The sequence below is a fragment of the Syngnathus acus genome, chromosome 5 (genome assembly GCF_901709675.1).
Source record: "Syngnathus acus chromosome 5, fSynAcu1.2, whole genome shotgun sequence".
Lineage (NCBI taxonomy): Eukaryota > Metazoa > Chordata > Actinopteri > Syngnathiformes > Syngnathidae > Syngnathus > Syngnathus acus.
In genome coordinates this window covers 2651895-2676610 of record NC_051091.1, presented here as the reverse complement: position 1 = coordinate 2676610, position 24716 = coordinate 2651895, and the positions used below count along the sequence as shown (strand labels likewise).

At 45.6% G+C, this 24716-nt stretch overlaps 4 protein-coding genes across 7 annotated transcripts; 1 reads left to right on the top strand and 3 right to left on the bottom strand.

Annotated features, from left to right (window-relative positions):
- Positions 1-781: 781 nt before the first annotated feature.
- Positions 782-5090, bottom strand: LOC119123006 (angiotensin II receptor-associated protein). Of its 3 annotated transcripts, XM_037251761.1 has the most exons (6): positions 4912-5089; positions 4350-4384; positions 4093-4201; positions 3733-3943; positions 1683-1836; positions 782-1475 (listed from the first exon to the last, which is right to left on the bottom strand). In XM_037251761.1, the coding sequence occupies exons 1-5, from the start codon at positions 4936-4938 to the stop codon at positions 1712-1714; spliced, it is 507 nt and encodes a 168-aa protein (XP_037107656.1). In that variant the 5' UTR covers positions 4939-5089; the 3' UTR covers positions 782-1475; positions 1683-1711. The 3 variants fall into 3 exon arrangements, with proteins under 3 accessions (XP_037107656.1, XP_037107655.1, XP_037107657.1); XM_037251760.1 differs by lacking the exon at positions 782-1475 and having other exon boundaries at positions 1590-1836; positions 4912-5088; XM_037251762.1 differs by lacking the exons at positions 782-1475; positions 1683-1836 and adding an exon at positions 2091-2776 and having other exon boundaries at positions 4912-5090.
- A 468-nt stretch (positions 5091-5558) lies between these two features.
- On the bottom strand, positions 5559-12711 carry draxin (dorsal inhibitory axon guidance protein). Its single transcript, XM_037252664.1, has 7 exons — positions 12282-12711; positions 7047-7447; positions 6743-6930; positions 6558-6675; positions 6356-6448; positions 6188-6277; positions 5559-6019 (listed from the first exon to the last, which is right to left on the bottom strand). Exons 2-7 carry the CDS (start codon positions 7420-7422, stop codon positions 5907-5909), a joined length of 978 nt encoding a protein of 325 aa, XP_037108559.1. The 5' UTR covers positions 7423-7447; positions 12282-12711; the 3' UTR covers positions 5559-5906.
- Positions 12712-14503: 1792 nt separating this feature from the next.
- Positions 14504-20543, bottom strand: pank4 (pantothenate kinase 4 (inactive)). 2 transcript variants are annotated; one of them, XM_037251487.1, is made up of 20 exons: positions 20400-20543; positions 20004-20086; positions 19435-19643; positions 19046-19229; positions 18867-18959; positions 18561-18714; positions 18316-18497; positions 18157-18238; positions 17883-17983; positions 17734-17739; positions 17163-17318; positions 16964-17076; positions 16761-16848; positions 16517-16668; positions 16318-16373; positions 16192-16241; positions 15963-16067; positions 15550-15650; positions 15409-15477; positions 14504-15303 (listed from the first exon to the last, which is right to left on the bottom strand). In XM_037251487.1, exons 1-20 carry the CDS (start codon positions 20527-20529, stop codon positions 15075-15077), a joined length of 2343 nt encoding a protein of 780 aa, XP_037107382.1. In that variant the 5' UTR covers positions 20530-20543; the 3' UTR covers positions 14504-15074. The 2 variants fall into 2 exon arrangements, with proteins under 2 accessions (XP_037107382.1, XP_037107383.1); XM_037251488.1 differs by lacking the exon at positions 17734-17739.
- A 2637-nt stretch (positions 20544-23180) lies between these two features.
- On the top strand, positions 23181-24471 carry LOC119122862 (transcription factor HES-5-like). Its single transcript, XM_037251490.1, has 2 exons — positions 23181-23300; positions 23775-24471. The coding sequence occupies exons 1-2, from the start codon at positions 23196-23198 to the stop codon at positions 24120-24122; spliced, it is 453 nt and encodes a 150-aa protein (XP_037107385.1). The 5' UTR covers positions 23181-23195; the 3' UTR covers positions 24123-24471.
- Positions 24472-24716: the final 245 nt, after the last annotated feature.

The window sequence follows — 24716 nt, the reverse complement described above, 5'->3', positions numbered from 1 at the left end:
TCCGCTCAGAAGGGGGGGCCAAGTGTTAATGACTTAATACCAACCCTGTGGAATGTCACAAGGCCAACTTTGGAGTTGAAATTGTTTCCCCATGAAAAATGATTCCGATAGAATCAAAGCGTAGGAGATCGATGAGCCCTGGGATTGATGACACCAAAATAAAACTTGCTGCGGGTTTTGGGGTACAGCGTCTTGAGACTTTATGGCTGGTTGACTCAATTTTTATTTTGCTGAGTCGAACTAGTCTTGTGTCTCAGAGCCTTACTTCATTCATTTCATAATTTTGTCAAAGGCGCTAGCGCACAGAGTGCTTGTGGATAATAATAAAGTCGTGACTAATGGAAGGAAAAAGCTTATTTACATTTCATTGACGGCCGCGAAAGTTGGGAAAATAGCGAGTCGTTGTTTCGCCCGAGGGAAGCGCCGAGAAGGTCCGAGGTGCACGTTCATTAAAAATACATTTGTGACAGGCCGGTAACAAACGACCGCGTTCCCGCGTCGCCTCCCCGAGGTCGTTCATCACGCCGACCCGACTCGCTTTTCATTATTCTCCCGCTCGGAAGGTTATTCCACGCCACGGGAAAGTTTATTTTTGGCGTTCCGCTTTGGAGTTTCGGGGGCAAGTGAGAAGCCATATTGCATGTTTTCAGCCCGTAATTGAGCATTAAAGATGGAGGAGGAAGATAAAGTGAAAGTTTAATCATCTTCACGAAGGGGAATTTAGGTCAGCAAGGAAAGCGAAGAATACAATTACAGCAAAAACAAAAACCCACACATATGATTATATAATGAGCAGCCCTTTATTTTTTAAATCACGCTAACAAGCCCTCAAGTGCTTGAAATATTTTCAGATAGCACAACATAGTCGTCAAGTATTTCAACGTTTAAGGAAAACAAGAAAAAACACGTTAGCACAGTAATATTTTTTAAATTTTTTATTTGGGAACTTAAGGACAAATGTATCGATTTTTCAAGATGTATTTTATTTGTTTGTTCCCTATAATTTCATATTGTGATGAATATGATTTGGGGTTAGTGTGTAGCGTGTTTTCGACTCATGCTGTGAAGTTTCCCCCAAACGTTGTGGACATTATAGTCACGGAAAATTCAATGTTTCTGTTTATTATGATGTGAGGCTTGCTTATGCTTGTATAAAAATAAAACACAAATGGTGGCATAAAATATGTGTACTGTTTAAAACGTGACATCGTAACCTAATGAGGTCTTTCCTTCTTTTGCTGAACACTTCACGCAAACATCTCAGGGGAGGATGGCGGCCGGCGTTAACAAATGGACTCGCTGTTACCGCATGGCGCATCAATTAGCCACGAGCGCGCGCTCGCCCTTGACTCAGAGGAGTCACGGGTGCGAGCTTGCTCTTATTAATCAACAGCTCATTTTTGCGAACCTTCCCCCACCTCTACATTCTTGTCCCCCATCTCCCCAATGGATCTTGAGGGTACAAAAATGTCATGCTTAAAAATAAGTTAGGGTTAGGGTTAGGGTTAGGGTTACAAAGTGTAACAAACTGGTGAGTGCAGACTGTACGTTAATTACGTTTGTTAATTAAGTCCCACATACTAGCGCCACGGCAAATTACAAAACTTTATTTAAAATAAAAATGCAACTGGCAATGAACAATATTGATGTGAAAACACTTGGAAAACAATAAGAGCAACAACCTGAATGATAGCAGATAAGCGTGCGGGCGTCAGTAGGCCCGCGTCGGCTTTACGTCCTGCGCCTGGTTGAAGGGGTTGGCGGTGCTGGTGGACGCGTCTTGTTGGGGGTCGATGGATTGGTACGCTTCTCTGTTTCGGCTCATGGAAGGGAAACCTTGGCAAATACACACCCACCGTGACAAGACAATGAAGGCACACTGTCACAGACTTGCACTCATGTCTTTTGTTGTTCTTTGAAATCATCACCTATAGACAATGTTCATCACATTTATTGTAACGTGCAAAGCGGGACATGCCTTCAATCGGGAACTTTTCAGAGCGGAGCAGTGGTGCACTTCAATCTGTTCCGTGCCTCTGATTGTAACTCAAAACACTTGAATTCAGCATCGAGATGAATGGAAATGCATTTGATCTGTTCAAAGCTTCATTTTAAAAAACAACAAACGTTTTTAAAGTGAATATAGCATTCAATAAAATGTTACTTTATAAAAGCATAGACTAATGGACTGATGAGATAATAGTCCATCTAACTTGTTTTGCATCATTTGTTAGCATTAAGTTAAGCGGACTTTAAATAGAAAGGTGTAATTGTCTTTTTTATGTGTTTCGTTTGGGAGCAAACTTCAACTAGGGGTGGCAATAAATAGCTCCAAGACTATTTTTTTCAGTTCCGCTTCAAACCAAAATGTTGGCCGCATGACGACTCGTATCTTAAAAAATCTTAAGTCAGGTTACTTGTATGTAAAGGCACCAGTGTATTATGATTACTATGCAAATATTCACACATGTAGGGCATCTGGAGATTGGAGGCATGAATAATACATGATGAGAACAAGCACCGACAAAGTCGGAAAACACACACACGCACACACACACTTATAAATACACAAACAAACGACAGAGAGAAACTAAAAAGTGTCCTCTTTGTCCTTCCCTGTTCATGAGCTCACTTCCTGTGCAGAGGGGGGTGGAAGGGAGATGATTGGCAGAGAGAATGGGGGGGTTGGGATGGGGGGGGTTTCAATAGCGGCGGCCGATAAATGCACTGTCAGCACTGTCCGTCGTGCAGCGACTGTCCACTGAGGTCTCTAAGTCTGAGAGGTCAAAGGTAAAGGGGAGTAGGGAGGGAGGAGGAGACAAATGAGGACGTGAGAACATTCCCAGACGAGACACACACGGGGAGAATGTGGCATGCGAGGAAAGAAGGTTGGAAAATCTTCCACATGAAACCATTCACGTCCACACAAACATTTTTGTTCATTTTCAAAGATGCTTTTTTTTTTAAATGCAAACAAAATGTATTTTCAGTCCCTGATAATTGTCTTTTTGGGTGTTGCTTTTCCAAGACAACATTTTCTGTATTTGTGTGTAGTAAACCTGATGTCACATTTGAAGTGTTGTTAAGATGAAGCGGCAGTCGGCTGATTGCGAGGCCATTAAAGCGCTTTGGCCTGCGGGGAACTCCTAAATGCTCCTGGATGCGGCGGGGCGCCAATTAAAAGGCACATCAGTCGTCGCACAGCTAATAAGCATCTCAAGTCTGCCGGCTGAACATCAATATGCGGTTCAATCAGCCAGCGCCACATCAACACAAAATATTCAGCTGGGCAAAAACTTGGCCTGCTTTTCCAACTCTGCTTTGTGAGAGTGGAAAACTGCAAAATGGCTTTGAATGTGTCCGTTGAAAGAGGACAATGCTAAGCCCAACCATAAACCTAATACTGCCAACAATTCATCTTGACAGCACTAAATTGAAAAAAAAAAAATCTGACAAAGCCTCAAGCCAAATGCACTTGCCAGTGCTTGTTTTGTTTTCGAAGATGGATTTGCCTTCATGGATCGCTGCGGGATGAAAACAATTTCCGAGCCTGCAATGATAGTTTCACGCTAACTGTGTCTCCACAGTGGCAAAGTGGCTTCACGTGGTTTCATGCCATTTACAGTCTTGTGACTGTAAATGATCAAGTCTGTAAAACAGACAGCGTGACAATAGCGCAGCCATCTCAAAGGCCTTCACTCGCTCCCAAGTCCACCAAGAACCGTCACTCACCAAAGTTGACGTTGTAATCGCCCCCTCGCTCGCGGTACATCTGGTAGACGAAGAAGCAGGAAGCGGGCTTGAGCAGCAAGCTCAGGATGGCCATGCCGGCGCTGAAGCGAAACACGTCTCGTCCCTTTTCCGACGCCATCTCACTCAGCGAATAGTAGATGCCAAAGTGGATGATATCCGTCAGGATGGTCATCGCCATCCCGATCAGAAACTTGCACACGACCAAAAAGAGAGAGAACGTACAACTAAGCCAAAAGTGAAATCCTTGAAAATTCTACAACTTCATCACCTCAACTTTGAAACCAATACCAAAGAGGCCACATGTTGGTTTGGGCATTTTGAAGGACCGGTTACGCTCACCATCAGCACGGCGTCGATGGAGTCCCTGTGAGCGATGGCCCACACACCCACGGCCAGCACGCTGAAGTTGCCCCAGGCGAACGAGGTGGGCAGCCACGCCATGCAACCCCTGGCCACGCACACAAACACACACACACACACTTGAACACTGACACAGCATAGACTAATATTGTGTGCGTGTGTGTGGTTGGTGAACTATGGCGGGTCGACAAGGGGAGAAATTCCTCAAGTTTGTGAAGAAAAGCGTGTTCACTCACCAGACTGTAAGCAGCCAGTGCACCAGAACGATGGCCTGACAGGCAAACAAATGACAATTAGCAATAAAAAAATCATAATAAATGACTATTTTTAAAAGTAAAAACATGAATGAATAAATTGAAAGTTAGAAAACTGAATATATAAAGAAATAAATGCCCAACTGTAATGATAATGACCTGCACAAAACAACAGGATGATTTTTAAGAAGTTACAGAGACTCCAAGTAAAACAATTGAAAACATTTAGTATTTCAATATTATTAGCCTGATTGAAATATGATCCAAATGAATTTGATTGCCGCAAAGATTCACTTTTGGGCCCCCAAGCCGTCGTTTGTAAACCCTACCCAGCAGTGACGTAGTGATGGTCGAGGTGCCATCAACAACCTTTCGGCATTCATTTGTTGTCTTCTCGTCACGCCCATTTGAATCCCATTCGAAACACTCACTGGCAAAACGTATGCGTTTTTTTATTATTATTATTTTTTATTTTTTTTAGGTGTGCTGAAGTTCTAAAAGGCGCTACGGGACTAGAAAACAAGAGTTAAAAAAGCAGACTCACCTTCAGATTGATGGCAGGAATTTCCATAACAGGCAGCAGGGCTCAAAGCTACTTGAGAGCTTGAAACGAAAGAACCGCACAGCGCTCAAACTTTGTCTTTTTCTTTGTCAGCCTCGGCTTGCAAACACAAACCATGTGACGGCACCCTGACTACTTCCCATGTGACACACGCACACTCTCGCAACAGCCTTCCGCCAACTCACCCCCCCTCCGGCTCCGGCCCACTCAGCCGCCTCCCATTAAAACGCAAATATAACGCTTTTCCCCGCTTTGATGAAAATAGAAATGTGGTCATGTTATCGGAAATTCAACAAAGTGCAACACGGGATAGAATCTGGCTGATCACTTGCATCAATTTATTTTACCAAGGTGATGTAAAGAGCGTGTCGCTTGTTCACACTTCAAATTTGTCAGGCATAGTTTTACTGTCAATTAATATTCTTTTATTGTTTTGACATATTTTCTGTACGCCAGTTAAAAAAATATAAAATGTGACCTTAAACATTCTATGGCTTGTTTCAATTTACATTATTTCCTAGAAGAAAATTGTTGGAATTAGTTCATCATACGTGATAAATAAATGAATGAATTATTATTATTATTTTTTTTAAATTAAATAAATAAATAAATAACATTTTGACCACTGCTCATTTGTTACACAACAAATAGTTTAATCTTGGACGCAACCAAGGTTGTAGAAGCACAAGACACAAAATAAATAAATAAGCAATATTTCAGGAGCGGATCAGTAAAATTGATGCAATGATGCGAGTTCAACCTCATATATACAAATGCTATTTGTTATTAGGAATCACCTTGCAGATGATATTCAGGTTGGGTTGGGTTACACTTGGGTTAAGGTTGGGGGTCAGGCTTATGGGTTTGGCGTTCCCTTGTGCTTGCAAATGTCTGCCCGTTTACATCCACTCGTCGCCCGTGTCCGAGTGGTCGCAGTCGGCGTCTTCCTCGAGCGCGTCGCGGCGTCCTCTTCCTCCTCAGACGGTGATGAAGCCCCCTCGGTCACTACTGACCGACTCGGGCACCACGCAGCGGCCACGCCTTCTCGTCACGCGTCGCTTGCGGTGGAATTTAGCATAGCAACGGAAGCCTGTGAGGTCAGAGAGAGAAATACCGCATTTCGTGAATCAGGATACAGAAAGGAAGAACAGAAGGAGTTGGGCTATGGGAATGCAGAACGTTCGGAATATTGAACATGTAGGAAAAGGATGTTGGCGTCCAATCAGTTTGGGTATAGCAAGTCCAGCTCCATCCTCACCTTCCTCACACATGCAGTCGTCGTAGCACTTGTTGTTCAGGCCTCGGTTGTGAGCTTGGCACTCGTGCTGGCGCAAGTCGCAACATGAACCTTCAGTGGGCAAAGAAAACCTTTGAAATGACCAGCAAAGATCGACGGGTGGAAAATTGCCGTCAGATGGCGACTGACCGGGTAGACAGTCCAGATGGTGGTCACACGGTTCGATGTCATCCGAAGCCGCCGTGGCGTTTCCGCTGCTGACGTTTTTACTCCGTCTTTTGTCTGGGGAGGGAGATGACTACAAAATGAGACCGTTTCGTCTAAACCTTAGAGAAAATGAATTCAGAATTTGAACAAATGGAAAGTCTGTGCCAAGATTTTGGAGCCGGACCTTTCTTCTTGGAGGACGGCCACGCGTCCACCGGCTTCATGTCCTCGTAGTCGGTCCAGTCGAAGAGTGCCATGTCCAGGGTGGGCATCACCTCGCCTTGTCCCTTCGCCCGTCCGAACTGGTGGCAGTAGCACCGATCGAACGTCAATGTTGATCAGATTTTTTGACGGCTTGTTTTGGGTCACCTGTAGATCGGTGGAGGCCGGGGGTAGCGTCGGAGGATCTCCGTTGGTCACCGTGGCAACCATGGAGGATCCGGAGCCGAAGGTCACGGAGCTTAAGGAGACACCGTCGCCCAGGGGGGGCCAAATAGAGGAGGACAAAGGTGGGCCTTCGTCCAGTAAGACGCCCAGCTGGGGCTCCGCAAACAAGCCTGCAAAACGGAAACCACTGATGTACTTCGAATCGCGAGGTCCAAATATTTGGAGAAAGTGAAAACTGCCACATCATAACACAGAGCAGAACAGACAACATTGTGCACTCACGCACCTTGTCCATGACGTCCCCTGTCCCGTCTCCCCCCTTGTTTCCGGAGCTGCGATTGTCGGGCGTGTCCCCTTCCCTTGCGCGTACCCATCAATCGGTTCTCTCTCAGGCCGGCTCGGCCCGGCCCCGTTTCCACCCGCACCGGACGCAGACCCTCCAAGCCCGTGCCGTCCTCCTCTGGCCGGCTCGGGTGACGCGGCGGCCCGCCACGGCCCTTCCGCAGGTTGCCGTAGCCCGGTGCGGCCCGCAGAGAGTGCCGCGAGCGTCCTCCGGAATTGCGCCTTCTCTTGCCGCGAGGGACGCCGGAAGGATCGGCGGTGAGGGAAAAAGACACCAGCGCCAAAAGAAGGGCCAGCGTCAGGAACGAGGAGGGCGCCATCGTCTCTTGAGCGCAATGGCGCCACCTGACGAGAGGTAATGGTTAATATGGCGCAAAGATGCATCTTACAAAACGACACCAGAGCTGTCGCTTTCTGTAGACCAAAAAGGCAGGATCGAAGAGGAATTGATATTCAATCATCTTCAGCAAAAACTCAGCTCCTCTGAAAATCCTCCTGCTCTTCGGTTAGCAAATCAATGCAAAATACAGATGTGCTTCCGAAACACGACCTTTTTTTCTTTCCTGACAACGTAGTCACAAAACCCGGCTGTCCGTTTGTAAGTGAAGAGGCAATCCATCTTGCCATTGCAGGATGGCCTGGCACTTTGGAAGATAAGAAGAAGAAGAAAAAAAAAACTCTCAGCCGTTGACGGCAGAGAACACAAAGTCCCAGCCGTTATTCGTGGCCTCGTCCTCCGGGATTTCGTCTCACATTTATCTCGAGTGGACGCGGGGTCACACGCTCGTGCTTCCTCCCACAAACAAACGACTTGTGGGCGAAACGGTCGCCGCACACGCCACGCACGCGTCCGTTCCGCAGCTCGCCAGGTTTTCATTACGCGAGTCAACACTTCAGTGAGGTGTGACGGAAGCCGAATGGGACGGAGAATGTCTGCATTGCTTTGTCCCGAGGGGAAACGACGGGCGCACTCTATTTTCCCTTTAATCTGCAGCGCGTTCCATTTGGCCTTTTAATGGAAAGCGTTTACTCCCATGCAAAAAGAATGCGGTGGCCTCAGCAACAACGAGCGGGATCCAAGAAAAAAGGAGGCTGAGAAGATTCTTGTTGAAAATGTAACTATAGCCTCATTAGCATCAGTGTCTATTTTCCAAAAATACTATTTTATTCAACATTTCTCCTTGAACCATATGTAATATGCCTCATAAAAATTTGATCTTTTTTAATATTTTCATGAATATGCAAATGAATGAATAGTTCACAGTTGGCATGCAACTGCACTGAATGCCAAATTCTGGGAATTTCTTGTGCATAATAATGTGGGTAGTAAAGCCCACACAGGCTGTCTTCTTGGTGTCAAAAGACAAATGGCGCTGCGGACAATCAATGCGGTGCGAGTATTGATCGACTGATGATGGTGTGTGTGTGTGTGTGTTGATTACGCTAACGCATCCAGTAGGAAATCTTTAGCAAGGACTTATCAGTTGCTTGGCAGCTTGTGTGTGTGCAGTGAGGGATGTGGAGAGCAAAGCATGTTGGGGGATGCCCAAAGTGCAAGTGTACGTCAGGGAATCGAAAGAGCCGCACAGTGAAGACGATGAGGCGACACCTTTTTGGACTTTTTGGAGCTCCGTGAAACCGGCTTGGGGAGCTGCTGATTTTTTTTTGTCTTTTTTTAATCTTCCTCGGATGAGCTTAAATAATGTGGTGACTACTTCCGTCAGCAAATATTTTTGCACTATTTTAAAATATGGTAAACGAGATTTATAATGACAGGTAACTTCCACTGCTTTAGTGGATCTGCTGCTATCTTATGAACACAGGTAACATTCATGAATTTGCTGAAGTGGACCACATTGAGGGTTTTCATCCATATTTGAAATGGAATCCACTTGAATCGAAATGAAGCAAAGATGCATTTTGTGTCTGGTGGCTTTCCAGCAGCGCGTCTCGCGGGTGGCTAGCAGCAGGTTGAGCATCTGTTACGGGGATGCCGGGCCAAGGCGCTGATGTGGAACTGATGACTTTCACTCTCACACAAGCTTATCCATCAGCGTAACAGTCACTCATCTCACAGCCCCCCCCCTCCCCAGGGACCCCTTTTGGATTCCCAACACAGATGTCATAAAAACCCCCAGTTAGGCATCTAAACGTCTTTATGAGCCAGGTGGAAAGTGTGCACGGCCTACTCACAACATAATGAAAGCTTGAAAATTGAGTTATAGATCAACCAAGCGACCGCGTGGAGATCATACATACTTCTATTTGCTTAAGAATGCAACAATTTCCTCCTCTAGGGTGACGAGCGTCATATTGGGAGGCGCATTCGTGTGAAGTGATGGCTAATCTTGCAAGAAATTGCAAAAGACGCTCACTTCAGGTGGGGGGAGGAAGCGCCGTAAAATCATATAGATGCGCAAGAGGACAAGATGAGAAGGCGTGACGGCTGGGGGGAAAAAAAGGAAGAAAACAAAACGCCTGCTGTGATGGAAAACCTCCAGCAGCCATCTGCTGCTCCTCTTCTCTTAGCAACCAAAAGGATGCAGCAGACAAAAGGATGCAAGAAGCAAAGAGCAGAGACCCTCCCCCGATCCGGGGGGCCACGGCTGCACTGGCGATTGCCGGTGTACAAAAGCAGGAGGTGCAATTAGTGATCGAGGGGCCTTCACGTCCATGCGCTGCCCCGGCATAACTTTTATTTTCACCACAACGTGAGATGTCTTAAAGTCCTTGGTGAATCTGCCGCCTACTGGCTGTGAGTGTAATTGCATCCCAAAATATAGAGACATACTTGAGTATAACTGGACAACATCACAACCCCACAGCCTCGCTAATTGTAAGTCCGACCCTCCGTTTCAAGTTGTGTAATCCATTATTGATGCTAACGTCAATCCTGGCTGACTTGGAATCAAAAGCACTAATGGATGCTCGCTCCCGGCCAACATGCCATTCATTCACTAACGGCAACAATTTTCAACCTCGCACACGTCAAAGACAATTTAGTGTTGTCCATGAACCAACATACTCATTTTGGGCATGACACTTATTTCAGAAGCGCATCCAACTTACGTAGCAACGTGTCATTGTAAACCCTGAGAAGAACGTAATGTAACCAATCTTACACATACACTTTTTTAGGTAAAGACTAAGACAATTTCAAAACACTAAACTAGCAAAAAAAAATGAAACATGAGAAGGTTCAAATGCTGTACAAGAAGGAACCAAAAAGACACAATGACAAGGCAACAGCTAAAACAACGAACAAACAGATCCTGAGTAAAAGCAGGCCACTAAATATATACAAGCAGACTGACGAAACAACGAGGCACACCTTGGGCATGACACGAGTGGCCGGAGGTGAGCCAACAAGTGTGCATTTGTAAACATTGAAGACATTTTGTAGTTTTCAACGAATGCTCTTGGAACACAAATTCGCCTCACATCACATCACAATTCTGGCTGCGTTTACACGGACGTCAATTCAAACTCTCCAATGATCATCCTGACTTGAAGTCAGCAGTGTGCACCACTATTGGTTAAAACACTGTCACACTCACAACGGTGCAGAGCAATTTTCTTAACGCTGCTTATTTTAGCAGCCATTAAGTGCGTATTGGCTGTTAAAACGGGTAGCGAAGAAAAGAAGGGGGAAAAAAACAGGATGGCTTCATCGCGGTGGAACTCAAAGAAAACCGAATGGATGAGGAGCTTTGCACAGGCTCCCCATGGGGCCCTTATCGAGCGTTTAGCAGGGCCTCGCGTGCACGCACGCACAGCAGGGGCATCCGCCCCCCCACAAGGCGAGTTCCAATGCACCAGCGACATCGGCGGCTCCCCGCCGAGCCAAGAGCGGCAAGTAGACAAAAGGATGGAGCTGGAGGAGGAAGAAATATGAAGAGGAGGAAAGCAAAGGCTGCCTTTTTTTAAATGGAACGTGTGTGTGGAAGTTTTTTTTTCCTCTCCCAAAGCAGTAACAAACTTTGCGCTTCGTTGCCTGTGAAATTTGGACACTTGTTCAACACGACTGCAGCAATCATCCCCAAGTGAGGCGTGAAAAAACATTGCAGCTTCTCAGGTTTGAGGTTGAAGGCCAAGCCAAAAGGTACGCAGAGGTAATCCATCGCATTCTGGCGCTTCACTATTCATGAATTCACTATTTTTCTCCCCTGTGGAAACTCGCCCCAGCTATTCACTGCAAATCACCTTTGCGGCTTTTGTGCACCGTCTGAAAGAACGAGATGCTGGCAAACCATGTTGAAATAGGAATCGGTGTCAAGGAAGTAAGATGAAGATTTCCACGGGAAGACACTCTGTCACTAATATGAAATCTCGATACCACAATTATGTGTTCTTTATTTGTTGTTTCTGTACTCGTATTGATTTATTTGGTGGAGTATTTCCATATGTTCTGTCCATCCGCTAATTTATATCTGCTATTTTTTTCTGAAGGTAATGGAATCTGGTACGATCCCTCTTGAAGATTTTTTGTTTTACAATATGACTGGTTATTTACAAAAAAACACAAAAGGATTTGGTATTTCTTGGTTGAAAAAGTCTCAAATTGTTTATTTTCAGTGGATGAAGTTAATATGCATTGTTAAACAGGTGACTAATATTCTAATTACAATGGACATATTGAACTACCTCCCCCACCTCAAGAAAATGGGGTTGGGTGGGGATTCACTGCATATTCATCCATTTTCAGACACCCCCCCTCCCATTTTTTTATATACCTGTATATATTTTCTGCAGGAGGTTTTTGTTTCTCGTGGAAAGGTCTTATTGAGGTTCATCAAAATTCTTTGGGGTTAAGAAAAAAAAACACACAAAAAAAAATCGTTTTTCCCCCAAACACGGATTGTTGTTATTAACTTGACGGCCCAGACAGTGTCCCCAGTGAATAGCGGGGGTCCACTGTTCTATGATATGCTGTGATTTGATAGACGTCAATATTCGATTATTTCTACTTTGAAGTTCAACTCATCATCAGGCTTTCTTTAATAGTCTGGGATACGAGGACAATCTGATAACCCCGAACTTTATGCGGGATGAACTAACTCTGCACAACAGAGAGAAAAACAAATAAGCACACAGATAGCTTCTCTTAAATGTGTCCAAAATCTCGCTCGTGGAATATTGAGATATTTTACAACACATAAAAACGTAAAGAGCGTCTCACCTGCGTTTGTTGTTCGGATCAGCTGTGTGGTGGGTGGTGACGTCGTTGCGAGCAACCTTTGTTGCAACCGTGATTCTGCTGTCGTTGGTGGTTGGGCTCCGCCGGGAAGAATCGACACGGCTGCGGCTTCTTCTGTGCAGGCAGCAGACGGCAAGACAAGTCACACGGGCGAGAGTTGCTGGCGGCTTCGTGCGCGAGCGCGCGCCCGGGAGCGCGTCCACGCCCGTGAAGGAGGAGGGGCTAGGCCAGTATTGACTTTTTGTTTCTTGATTGCAATCTGGGCGTCGCGATTGGGGATGAGATAGAAAATGACGTCACGTTGAAGACATACTCCAAAAATATTCCAAGTGAAAGATTTCAAGTGATGGTATGAATGCAACAGTTTTCTCTATCTCGCAGTGGATGCTGAGATGACAGCATCAGACGAATGTCCAGAGGAGAGCGCCTCGTAGTGGATGCTGAGACATCCCAGTAGATGCTGTTCACATCTGGAGGGAAATGCTTGGCATTTCCGAAATAGGCCTAAGCAATGTCTGGCTAAAACAAATTGTTGTTCGTATTATTCAGATTGGCTAATTTGCTTTAAGCGCTTAAAGAAGAGTGCAATATGCCAAGCCTGCAGTGGACAGATAACAAGTGCAACTTGTAATGCTGGAAGAAATGTGTCGCTCTCTGCGTCAAGTGTTGCAATGCTAGCGGTGCGTGTGTGCGTGTCTGTGTGTTTGCACACAAGAGTGTTCTTTGTCAAGTGTTTTTTTTTTATAAACCAATAGGCCGCTTACTGGTTTTAATAAGCCATCAATCGGATTGGGGAATTCATTTTCACTTGAAATTCGTTTGCACGTCAAGTCGTGTACATTACTGCAGCGCATCTCCTTTGAAAATATGAAGCCACGACCAAATATTTGTACAAGTCTGTGAAAGGTAGACAATTTGTCAAATAATAACCCTGCTTTGGTGTGAGCGGAGAAACAACAACTACATTTTCACCAAGTTTTTCATGTACTGACTTTGACCACTGCATTGTGAAACAATTACTCAGTAGTCAGTTGGTAATAGCAAGCCAACATCATTTTTCATATTAAGTGTAAAACATATGTCATAGTAAACACGTTAACATTCAAAACACACATGGCGTATACTCACCAACTTATGATGGGAAATCTTGGTCGAAAACGGCAGTGCCTGTGTCAGGCAGAATTTGTCTATGTGTGTGTGGAGCGAGATGAAGAGCAGGGAAGACCCCCTGGTGGGCTCCCTGGTACATTTGCAGCCTGCAGCTTCTCAGCAGGCATCAAACGCCTCGTGTGGCGCAATGTCAAACTTTAATGCTGCTGGCAGATCACGACCATGCGCGGCCTCGCTTGTGATCCACTTCCACCAACAAACCCAGTATAATCTTTTTTTTTTTGTCTTTTAAAGAAAAATGAATCCGGAGAATAACAATAAATCAAATGTGCTTTATATACATTCTTAGAACACAACAGAAGTAAAGGTGCACTGTAGTGAAATGCACGGTTTACTATTAAGGCGCTTGAAATTGTTCTTTGCCACCCGAATAAAAGTAGACTGTGATCGGTGACAGTAAAGTATTTTTGTCACAGGACGACACTGCCATCTTGTGGTGGTGTTTATTCAGTGCAAACATTTATTGTGGATCCCGGTAAGTTTGAGAACCAATACTAATGACTTCGTTCCATCAGCCCCAAGGCACATTCAACACACTTTTGAGTAAGAAATGCATGAGGGCAAAAATAACACCTGACTTGATAGGAACTTCCCAAATCCTGAGTAACACTAAAGCTGGATTTAAACTGCAAGGTTCCTTTGCTCTCAAGCGACACAATTGGGAGCTGTTGTGGGACCGTGAAGAGTCTTCACGGTCTTCACTGAAGACAAATAAACACATCAGAATCAGGCCTTTTTCAAATGCGGATAAAAATTTAAAAAAAATTGTATTAGCTGTATGTCAATGCGAACGCGAATAAATACATAAAATATATCCAAAATATGCCAACTGTAGCCACTCAGAAATATTTTAATTCGCTACATTTCACATTGATAAATGAAAAGGTCCATTTTAATTCAAGTTGACAGTTGACTTGCCTGCTCAGCACAAGATAAAATAAAGACAGAGTACAGAAGCAGGCGGCTTTTTGGACTTGCTGCAGGTGAATAATTCAAGTTTGGCTTCAAGCTGATGAATACAAAGAGGACTCAAATACACAATGACTTATTTTATTTAAAAGTAGGTTTCACCCAAGTGTTTTTCTCATCTCATGCAGAATTAAAATGTGCTCTCTGTAGCACTTTGTTGAGTTCATAAACGCAACACACCACTGTGATACACAGCTAAAAAAATGCAGTCTTATCCTCACTTCAGATATTAAAAGGCTTTTGTGGCTCCTTCTGCGGGAGAGGTTCTAGACGGCTCATTGAGTACTTGCGGTTGTCAAGGCCAATATTAGCAACGCAGCGTTGATGCTTTATGATCCTCGCGGTTTGAACCGCTTTGCCGTGACAAATACCTTTTGTGACTAGTTGCCTGCGACTTATTATTTACGGGAGATATCAGCATATTGGTTGCTCAATGTAAATAAATAGGCTAAAAGACACAAATGATATTGGCACTGGAGTGGAATTAGTCACCTGGACCCATAGTTTAAATCCAGCCAAGTGACTCAGAACAATAAAAGAATGATGGTTTTGAAATACTGTAAATGTAATACTTCCCTGCGCCTGTAAAACGTTCATTTAGCCATCTTACATTCATTACGTTGAGTCCATAAAGGCTCACACGGCGCCGGCGCTCCCAACCGGCACCTCATACTTGAAGACCACGCTGAAGAGCTTCCCGCCGAGCCGATCAGCCAGCCAGGAGTTCTTGATGACGGCCATTTTGAGGCTCTCGCAGCTGAGCGTGGCGTAGTAGTTGGTGTGGATGGCCCGGCCCATCCCCTCGATGATCACCAGGTCCGTGTGACGCTCGCGCACCACCATGGCCAAAACTTTGTCCAGGCGGCTGGAGGTGACGCAGCGCACAACAAATCCGTCACGTGTACGCTACGACGAACACCCGTCTGCCGCGCGGGAGATGACTGAGCCCGTGCTTGGCATCTCAAGCTACCTTAGATCTAGGCAAGGAGAGCTGGAGCCGCTCTGAATCAAGGTCAATCTGTCGTCCCTCAGCCCCGCCCTGATCACAAGATGGCTGATGATCTCAAAGTGACAAGATAAAAAGTTTAACGGGGTCTTTATCGGCACTCACTGAATGACCGGGTCCATGGCGGCGATCCTCTCGGTCAGAATCTGCAGCTCGCCATTCGTGACATCGTTCAGGGCCGGACCGGAGTTGCTAGCCAGCACCACCTACGCGCAGCCAACAAGAAACAATTGTTACAAATGCGAGTGATGTAGTTTGACTTGAAAAAGAAAATACGACTGGTCATCTGGGTTTCATAAAAGCGTAAAGAGTACTGACATAAATCAACAGAATGTAAAGAATTGAACATCGTGCTGTCCCTTCTGGTGTGCATGACTTGGCCACCTGGGGGCAGTATAATCAAGACAGAACTGACATCACACCAGTAATAAGGTAGGCCCGCCCGAGCAATTAGGAGTTGTGTCCCCAATACTTTTGTCCGGGTAGCATACATGGAGAGCCCCTGGTCTTGGTCTTACCTCTGTTCCGCGAGAGAGAAGCTCCCTGACAAAAGGCATCACTCCTAGAATGATGTCTACGCCGCTATTATCTACGAAAAACAAGGCACACTTGTGAGGACGCCCCTGTAAGACACAACCAGGACGGATTGCATTCAAGCACTCATTGGCCAGCCAGCAAACGAGCGAGCAAAACAGGAAACACAGGAAATACGTAGGACGGCCGGCGGGGTTACAACAAACAATTGACCTTAAGTCTCTGGAGCCATTGGTCATATGAATCCACCAGCCACGGCCGCTCTGAAGGAAGAACCAGACAAACAAATGAATTTGGATGGCGGATACCATCTTTTTTTTTTTTTGGTCTCATTACTACCTTCCAGCTGCCTTTTTGCCTCCTCAAAGCCAAACTCTGGGTCTGATTCCAGGACGCTGCACAGAAGGAAGTGTTGAGAGGCCTCAGCAAGTCAATCAATAGTAACATCATTGAACAGAATGTGGAGAATGAAACAGGCTGTGCATCTTGATGTCTTCCTTCAATTTGTCGTGTGGCCCCAGATTGGCAGCGCACTCACTCGGAGACGGCCTTTGCTCCCCAGTCGAAGACGTTGCCAGCCAGGACGCCCCGGACCAGAGCGAACTGTCTCTGCTCCCAGCCCAGAGCCTCCAGAAACCCGACGGCCTTCTGGTAGTATTTGAGCGCGCCGTCGTTCTCCTTTTGTTTGATCTAAACGCACACGCGAGAAAGGCCGAGGCGATGTGAAATATTAAAGATGTACGAAGGAGCAAACATTTGTGGTGGACAGACTGTGATCCGACCTTGGAGTAGGGATCGGGAAAGTTGAACTCATTTAAGCAGTGCTCCCGCGTGTCGAGCAGACTTCTGACCGTGAGAGAGCCGTAAGCGCTGGGTGATGAGAAAAGTCGCTACGTTAGCCATGGACAAAACACAAACAAGCAAAAAATAGCTCTGCTAACACCAGTAACCATTCCAATGCGGGAGGAGTGTAGGAACATCTTACAAGGGTTGGTGACGCAGGGTCTGAAGCTTGTGTCTGTACTTGTGGCGGAACTTCTCGGCCCGCTCCGCCGACTCGGCCATGTCGGGCTGACTGGCCACGGCTCGCTTCACCACCTACGCCCGACGACAAGAACACGAGTCCAGATGGCGTCCTATTTGGTTCCCTGGCTTAAAGAGGAGGATTCGACGTGTGATCTCACCCCGTCGAGGGCCTCCTCAAAGCAGTCCAGCCAGTATTCGCGGGCCGGGGCGTCCTCGGTGAGGTCCACCGTGTCTGGGATGTAGGAAGACGGGTCCTGGAGCAGATGGAGATTGACCAGCTGCCTCTCCAGACGGTCCATCTCAAGCATGTCGAACTGGAGCGCCCCACAGATAAAATCAATCAAAAAGTGAACCAAAACAATTATGGAAAAGAATTGAGTCGAGGTACGATGAGTAGCAATAAAACCATAAATAAAAGTTATTACAACATAGGAAAGGGTCTCGCTGCTCAGTACAAAAAAAAACCAATGTCAAGTCTGTTTTACATCATTGCAGTTGAAGTATTACATTGACTGCGCAGCTAATAAGGGTTTGACGATAGATTCATTTGTGTTACATTCGGCTTTAGAAATTAAAACAGCCACAAAAGACAGGCGGCAATGTTCAATGGTTAACTGGACGCTTCACGCGCTGCACATAGAAGTGACAGATGCAAGTTTGTCCCTCTGCAGAATGTGCAAGCAGGTGAGTCAGCGACGCACAAAGGCGAGGCCCGGCGGAGGTACTTACGGGAAACTGAAGGACAGTGGGACAGAAGAAAATAAAAAGAAGATGATGATGATTTCATGATTAAATCAAAGATGACAGGTAAAGATTTCAAGTAGATTTAACGGAGGGGAAATGAGATGATGGTTGCGACGGGCTGTCGGAAGGCTCACCGTTCCGCTTCGTGCGCGTTGCATGGGATTCATTTCCGGAGAAATACTCATCAGGCCGGAGCTTCCCGCGTAATTCTCCCCCCAGCTGTACTGGTTTGGATCTGGAGCAAACACAGGTCCGTCAAGCTTTAAGTGTGATACAACATACATCATCACTGTGTGACAACCAACAATCGCGCTTCAGTAGCTTGCATGCAGCTCCGATTGTTTTAAAGTGCTCGAGTGGAGTTGAGGGAACAACGGGCAAAAAAAAAAAAATGTTTTGTCTTCTTACTGTCTTCCTCGGCTCCTTTGAGAAAAGCCCCGATGGCTCCCAGATAGCCTTCGTGTCTGAGGAACAAGGCCTGCACCTCGCCCTGCACACGCACACACAGTCAATGCACCTCGCAAGCGTAACTTGAACGCATGTCCTCGGCTTTGTCGTCAGCGTTGCCTTGGTGAAGAAGTTGATGCTGTAGGTGATGGTGTGCATGGTGACCGGATGGCCCCGAATGAAGAAGCCCCCGAAGTAGACGCGCGGCAGCTGGTGGAGTTTGGCGTAGAGGCAGGCCAGCTGCCCGATGTCGTTGCTGATCATGTGCAGCAAACTCTTCGCCATATCCTCTTTGGAGAACTCTGAAAGGGACCGCACGGCAGAGCTATATTGCCGGCCACAACATTAGGTACGCGGCGCCTCACCTTTGTCGGCCGTGGCGGACTTGCCGAAGCTGCTGGCAATCAAGTCACCGGTGAGGCCCAGTGAGCCGTATGATCCTCCGTAAATGTCTTTGACCAGCATGTCCACGCTTGTGTGCTGCCCCTTCGAGGCCAGTTGGAGCAACTCGTCAAACCTCTGCGGGGCAGGAGGAAAACATATTCAGTATGAAATTTGGGGACCCAAAATGCTTTCTCACTCAAACATAATTTGGACGTTGAACTGTCCCGAGTGCTGAGCTGCTTTTTTCATCGGAGACTTTTGACAGTTAAAAAAAAAAAAAAGAATACCTTTGTTTTGGTGAGTAACGCCCCGAGGCCCCAGAACGTCCCCCCACCTATCGAGCTTCCTCCAATACGCTCAAATTTGTCCTCCGATTCCACCTGTCAGCAGGACAAGACAGTAAGAAAAGACGAGCTGCGTGCATCCGTTTTCCACTTGTCACTGTGAGTTGGTAATGAGTTACGACCTTGACGATGGAGACACCGGAGCCGATGTTGACGAGGAGGTAAGGGAAGATGTCCGGCTGGGTGGTCTGGAAGCGGAACTCGGAGTCGGCGTGCTTGGCGTACACGAAGGCCTCATGAGGGATGTTCCTCAGCACAAAGTTGCATCCCTTGATCAGACACGTCATCTCGTCCTCTTTGTCCACCCTCATACCACAAACAAACACTTTTTTTCATCAAGCTACGACACGTAGTGACAAAGACGAGCAGAGAGCAGGAAATCTGCAACAGCCAAAAAAAGTGTGCGGGTCTGCCTTGGCTCAAATTGGACAATTAAAAACAAAAATGGCCTGACATGAAGAGACTCACCTCCCAGCCACAAGAAAGTTTTTATATTGTAAAGAACACTCACTTGAGTCCCAGTTTCTTTTCCAGCAGTTCTTTGAATTTGTGCGCCCCGCCACCTGTGGCCTTGATGACTTTGGTGTCGGTGTTAACAAGGTGGTCTTTGATGAAGTCCAAGCAAGTTTCAATGTAGGCATTCTCAAACTTGATAAAGTGCAGGCGCGCCGTCACCTCCTCTTGAACCGAGATCTCGTAAAGATTGTCGCCGGCCGCCTCCTGGGAGACGAAGAAAAACAGCAACGTGAGCATCTGTGTCCATTACACCTTCCTTCGCTTTGGTGATTAACGGTTCAGACATGGCCTAAACCATCATTTTAACATGAATAACTTGCACACAAGAAACACTAAACCGAGTCAAAAACTCAGGCTTCAAAAAGGTTGCAATCATGAACTACTCTTTACGCACCAGTAACATTATAGTATAGACATTTTTAAATACACAAATCTCGGTGAAACACTCCCAGGACTTTGCAGACTGTCTACGGCAATAACAATTAAGTCAACTATGGAGGGAAAAAAACGGGGTCAAATAATACAGTTGGAGGGTGTCATAAAAAAAAAAAAAATAATAATTACCTTGGCCGAGTGGTCGAAGGAGCGAACTTTGGCCACTTTGTGCTGAACTGTAGAATAATAGGCGAGTTTGGTGAGAGATCCACCTGTGCAGAAGAAATCAAAAGTGGAGATTCATAAAGACGTGACCCAAGTAAACTGAGGGGGCAACATAAACAACTCGGCTAGCTTCAGCTGCTAAACTCCGCGCTCGTCGAGGATACTGAACAATTAAATTCCGTGTTTTTTTCTTCATTAGATTCAAAAGAAGCATCTTAATGTGAGATGGTTTTGATAAAGGCAGCCTGTTTTCAAACTGACTTTGACTTGTACTCGGTTCTTGAACGCAGCACTATTTGCGCTTTTATTTTTTAGTCGAACGGCGTTAAGGTGAAAGTAAACGTGGACATTTGCAGGTACCTATGTCTATGGCAAAGCGTTTGGCGTTCTCCAAATTGCGGAATATCTCGTCTGGAGGTAGAGTGATGCTTTTATCCATGGTATGGTGACGGCTCGCGTCCCTGCTGTCAGCAAGGCTACATTCCGCCATAGTGGACGACGTGCTGACGTAGCCGGGCAGGCGTACGTGCACTGGACCAATCAGCGAGCACGCAAGGTTTGGTGGGCGGGGTCCCGTACATTCCGTACATTTGGGGTTTAAAAACGTTTTAAAATGTTCGACAAAATATGATAACATTAAAATTAGGTTGATACTTTAATGTACGGTATTTTATGACTTGACCTCTTATTCGGAACATCATTTTAAAAGCCTATAGGGATAATCATACGGATATATTACAAAATAGCATACCAATACTATATCAATGAAAATGAAGCGTTCTCAATAAGCTATATACGCTTTATGCTATTATTTCTTTAAAAGCAATCACACTACTGATTACTTTACATTTTGAGTTGAGGTTTCCTCGTGTTCTCACTACGTATTTGCCATATCATATTTTTACATTTCAGTCAGAGTCGAGTTGAAAATACAAACAAGATAATATACTCCATAAATACCCATAAATAAAATATCTGCTATTTGGGTTCGTTATTCTTCACGTTAAAACGATTTCATGCTTCATTAAAATTTCAAAATGCATATGGCATCATCAGTAATGCTATCAACCACTAGAGGTCAGCAGTGTCTTTAGTAAGAGGAAAAAACGCAATGGATGGGCGCATGCATGGATGGATGGATTCATGTTACTGTAAAAATACCCTGGCCTGGTGGCCAAGTTTTCCCCTTTGTGTATGTTTGCAGTCGTTTAAAAGGTACGACGAGAGTTTAAATAAATAAAGGCATCTAACTAGTGGCAGGGCGTCAACCTAATCTCCCTGTGAAGTGTGCCAAATCCCCTCAGGGATGGGAGGAGAGGAGCGGGGCTGTTTAGTGGTGGTGGTGGTGGGGTTGTCCATGATTAATCACACCTCGTGCACTGTGACTCTGCGCTTGAGACGTTCCCACACTCCTCACATGATTGAGCCGGCGCCCGCTCAAGGGACATGTGCCTCGTTAAATGCTAATTCGCCCTCATTCGGGACCGTCTCCCTCCCCCCATCCCCAGACACACAGTCCACCACCACCACCACCACCCACTTGTGCCTCTCCTCCTTCTCTTCCTCTTCATCTTTAATGTCGGCCGCTTGCTAATGAGAGATAGGAATTTGGGCATATATTTGGACTGGACAGAGGCTCTGCTGGTTGAAGACAATGCAAATTATTTTGAGTGAGGCCATAAACCAGGATTAAACGCAAAAGAGCAACAGTTCTGGGGAAATTTGCAATTACGGGATGTCATTCCCAATGCAACGATGACACTCATGGCCAAACAAATGAGCTTGAATACAATGTATGCTACAAAAGCATGAATTACAGGCAAAAGCTGTATTTTGTTTTTGCAATTCCCAGAAAATAAACAACAGGCAAAAGATCATTAAATTATATTTGGGCTATATTTATAAATGCGGATTATAATGAATGATCCGCTTGATGTAAACATCTAAGGGGACCAGCCCCCCCTCCCATTTTGTCTATTGTGCCTGTGGGGCTGTGAGTCTCTTTGCTTGGCCTTTCCCACACTGGCTTCCATTCAACACACTCGTGCGGGACAAAGGAAGTGTGTCTGCTTGCACATCACATTGATGACAGCGAGACTCACTTTACAGCTCCACTCCCACCGTTCCTCAATGGGGTCTCCGTAGCTTTTTTTGTTCAAGGGCCAACAAGAATGCAGACGCGCACAGGATTCCCAGGACTCGGCCAGCAATCCAGCCGACTGTTTATGTCGCTTGTATTCAGCCTTAACGAAGAAAGAGACGCCCGTCACTCGTTGTGCTTAATCGCATGAAATGGCGTGTGAGAGCGCTTGTTGTTTCATCAACTACGATATGGACACAATGAATTCAATCGATCGGGTTGGATTTATTTAATGAGTGACTTCCAACCAAATATCATTTCCCCGAATTGGCAAATATTTTGCCACATTCCACAAATTCCGTAGTTTCCCTCAATTCCACATTTCTGTGGCAAGAAATGTCATCGAAGTGAAGTTGACATTTTATACATTTCGTTCATCCTTCCATAGTTGTCAAGCAAGTCAAATCCTGCCGACTTGAAAAATGCGCAAAATTCAGGACATTTTGGGAACCATTTTGTCCAGGACTTCCCAACGTGGCCGAAAACAATGCAGACATAGTTACCTCCGTCATCCACCTCCCTCAAAGGATTCAACAAAATTATTCACGTCTTGTAGTATTATTCCACAATTTCCATGACATTTGACCTCTTTCACTTAAACTTTGCATTTTTCACATTTTCCCCATTCTAATAAATTGCAAACCATTTAATAGTGCTCAGTCATGTTTGTGCCACATAAGAGGCCTTGGGCCAAGGCTTGAACTGTGAGGCAGACGTGCTCGCCACGCACTGTTGCTGCCACAGACAGATTTGCCGTCAAATAATTGCAGAAATAATCCAGTTATGGGACACGTGCGTGCCTGCCCGCTCAAAGTCTTGGAAAGCAGCAGATGTGCCACCTACAGGATCAGCACTTTCACACAGAGCTCAGTCAGACCCCCACTTGCCCATCAGTCTAGCTGCCCCCCTGAGACGTCACTACTATTGTGACGCTGCTCTCTGATTGGCTGCCTGCCAGCGTGAGAAAGCGCAGAGGCCCACATTGATATGGAGATGCGGGACTATAAGTAGGAGGCATGAAGAGCGGGGAGACCATATTGTGCGTGGACAGCACATACACGCAACCAGCCATGGCACCTGCAAGCTCTCTGCAAGACTCTCACCTGACTCTCACGCACAAGGTACGCTCATCTTCAGCATCTCATAGAAAGCTTTCGTATGCTTTCAGGGAGAACTCACAGGAAAAATTAAGTTTCATGGTGACGTTTTGAAATATCACAAATTGGGAACACTCGTGCCTCGTAGCGTTACTCGTACAGCACAGTGATTTATTTGAAGGTTTAATCGCCTATATAAAAGCAAAGGTTATTACATTATTGGTAAGACATGGTGGAATAGTCTTAAAGTGAAGACAAAAATGACACGAGTCAAAGTGGATGTCAAAGCTATTGAATAACATCCATATTACTTTTGAGCACAATTGATTGGAATTTTGAAATATTTGGGCACAATTTTACAGCAGTTTTCGTTTTTGACAATCAGTAGTTGGGATTACCCTCTCCTGGATTTTAATGCCGTTTAATATGATGCATTTTTGGTATTTTGATGTCGAAATTAGAATTCCATATCCTCATTTTCATTTGTTTCTGTTTCAGATCCGAAAGCCTCTGGTGGAGAAGTTGAGGCGCGAGCGGATCAACAGCAGCATCGAGCAGCTGAAGACTCTCCTGGCTCCGGAGTTCCTCCAGCAGCAGCCCGACTCCAAGATGGAGAAGGCAGACGTGCTGGAAATGACCGTTTGCTTCCTCCGGCGACTCCAGTCCGTCCGTGGCGGTTACGCCAAATGCGCCAGGGAGGCGGCCACGTTCCTTTCCGAGGAGCGAGCCGGGAAGCACTTGAGCCAGCTGCGCTCTTCGTGCGAGGAGAAGCTGAGAGAGGACGACTTGTCTGCTCTCGAAAAGGAAGAGAGCTCGGCCAAGGGCGCCCCCTGGAGGCCCTGGTAGACATTGAAACAAGTTCAACTCGCCTTTTGTGAAGGCCTAAGTGTTGCTGTGCAGACAGCTTTTGCATTGTTGTTCTTTTTGTTGAAAAAAAGTGTTCATTTGTGTAGTAAATTGAACTATTTTCATTGGGCATGCATACACATTATATGACACCGTTGAATGGTGTATTTGGTTTTCCCTCTATGTGGGAGCATTGGTCATACATGTTGAACATGTGTCTGATTTACACGTGTGTTTTAGGGTCTGTGCAGATGACAGCACGCACACACACGCACACCTTCATTTAAGGTGTCACAATGAATGTATTGCTTTCAAACCAAGGCATTCGCAATAAAGCAATCATGAAAAAACAATGCATGTTTCTCTGGTGCTTCTTTTTTATTTTATTACCTTTTTGACGTCTTCTTGTCACCCTGTAGCACGAAGCTAAATTATAACTGGACATCTGTAAAATGCTGATGCAGCATGTTTGTCTTGTATGTTCTAATCTTTGTCTTTTTGTCGCATTCTCGACGAGCTGCAGACAACACAACATCGTCACACCTGCAGTTCAAGGAGAAATCATTTTGAATTCTTTTTTTCCACAATTGTCTT

Coding starts and splice junctions, on each gene's coding strand:
- pank4 (XM_037251487.1), bottom strand. CDS start 20,529: ATGGCGGAATGTAGCCTTGCTGACAGCAGGGACGCGAGCCGTCACCAT. Junction 15,478..15,549: donor GCCATGGACCCGGTCATTCA/GTGAGTGCCGAT, acceptor TCTTGTGATCAG/GGCGGGGCTGAGGGACGACA. Junction 15,304..15,408: donor TCTCCTTGCCTAGATCTAAG/GTAGCTTGAGAT, acceptor CGTCACCTCCAG/CCGCCTGGACAAAGTTTTGG.
- LOC119123006 (XM_037251761.1), bottom strand. CDS start 4,938: ATGGAAATTCCTGCCATCAATCTGAAG. Junction 4,202..4,349: donor CACTGGCTGCTTACAGTCTG/GTGAGTGAACAC, acceptor GTGCGTGGCCAG/GGGTTGCATGGCGTGGCTGC. Junction 3,944..4,092: donor CCATCGACGCCGTGCTGATG/GTGAGCGTAACC, acceptor GTCGTGTGCAAG/TTTCTGATCGGGATGGCGAT.
- LOC119122862 (XM_037251490.1), top strand. CDS start 23,196: ATGAAGAGCGGGGAGACCATATTGTGCGTGGACAGCACATACACGCAA. Junction 23,301..23,774: donor ACCTGACTCTCACGCACAAG/GTACGCTCATCT, acceptor TTTCTGTTTCAG/ATCCGAAAGCCTCTGGTGGA.
- draxin (XM_037252664.1), bottom strand. CDS start 7,422: ATGGCGCCCTCCTCGTTCCTGACGCTGGCCCTTCTTTTGGCGCTGGTG. Junction 6,676..6,742: donor CGGCCTCCACCGATCTACAG/GTGACCCAAAAC, acceptor TACTGCCACCAG/TTCGGACGGGCGAAGGGACA. Junction 6,278..6,355: donor CCATCTGGACTGTCTACCCG/GTCAGTCGCCAT, acceptor TGCCCACTGAAG/GTTCATGTTGCGACTTGCGC.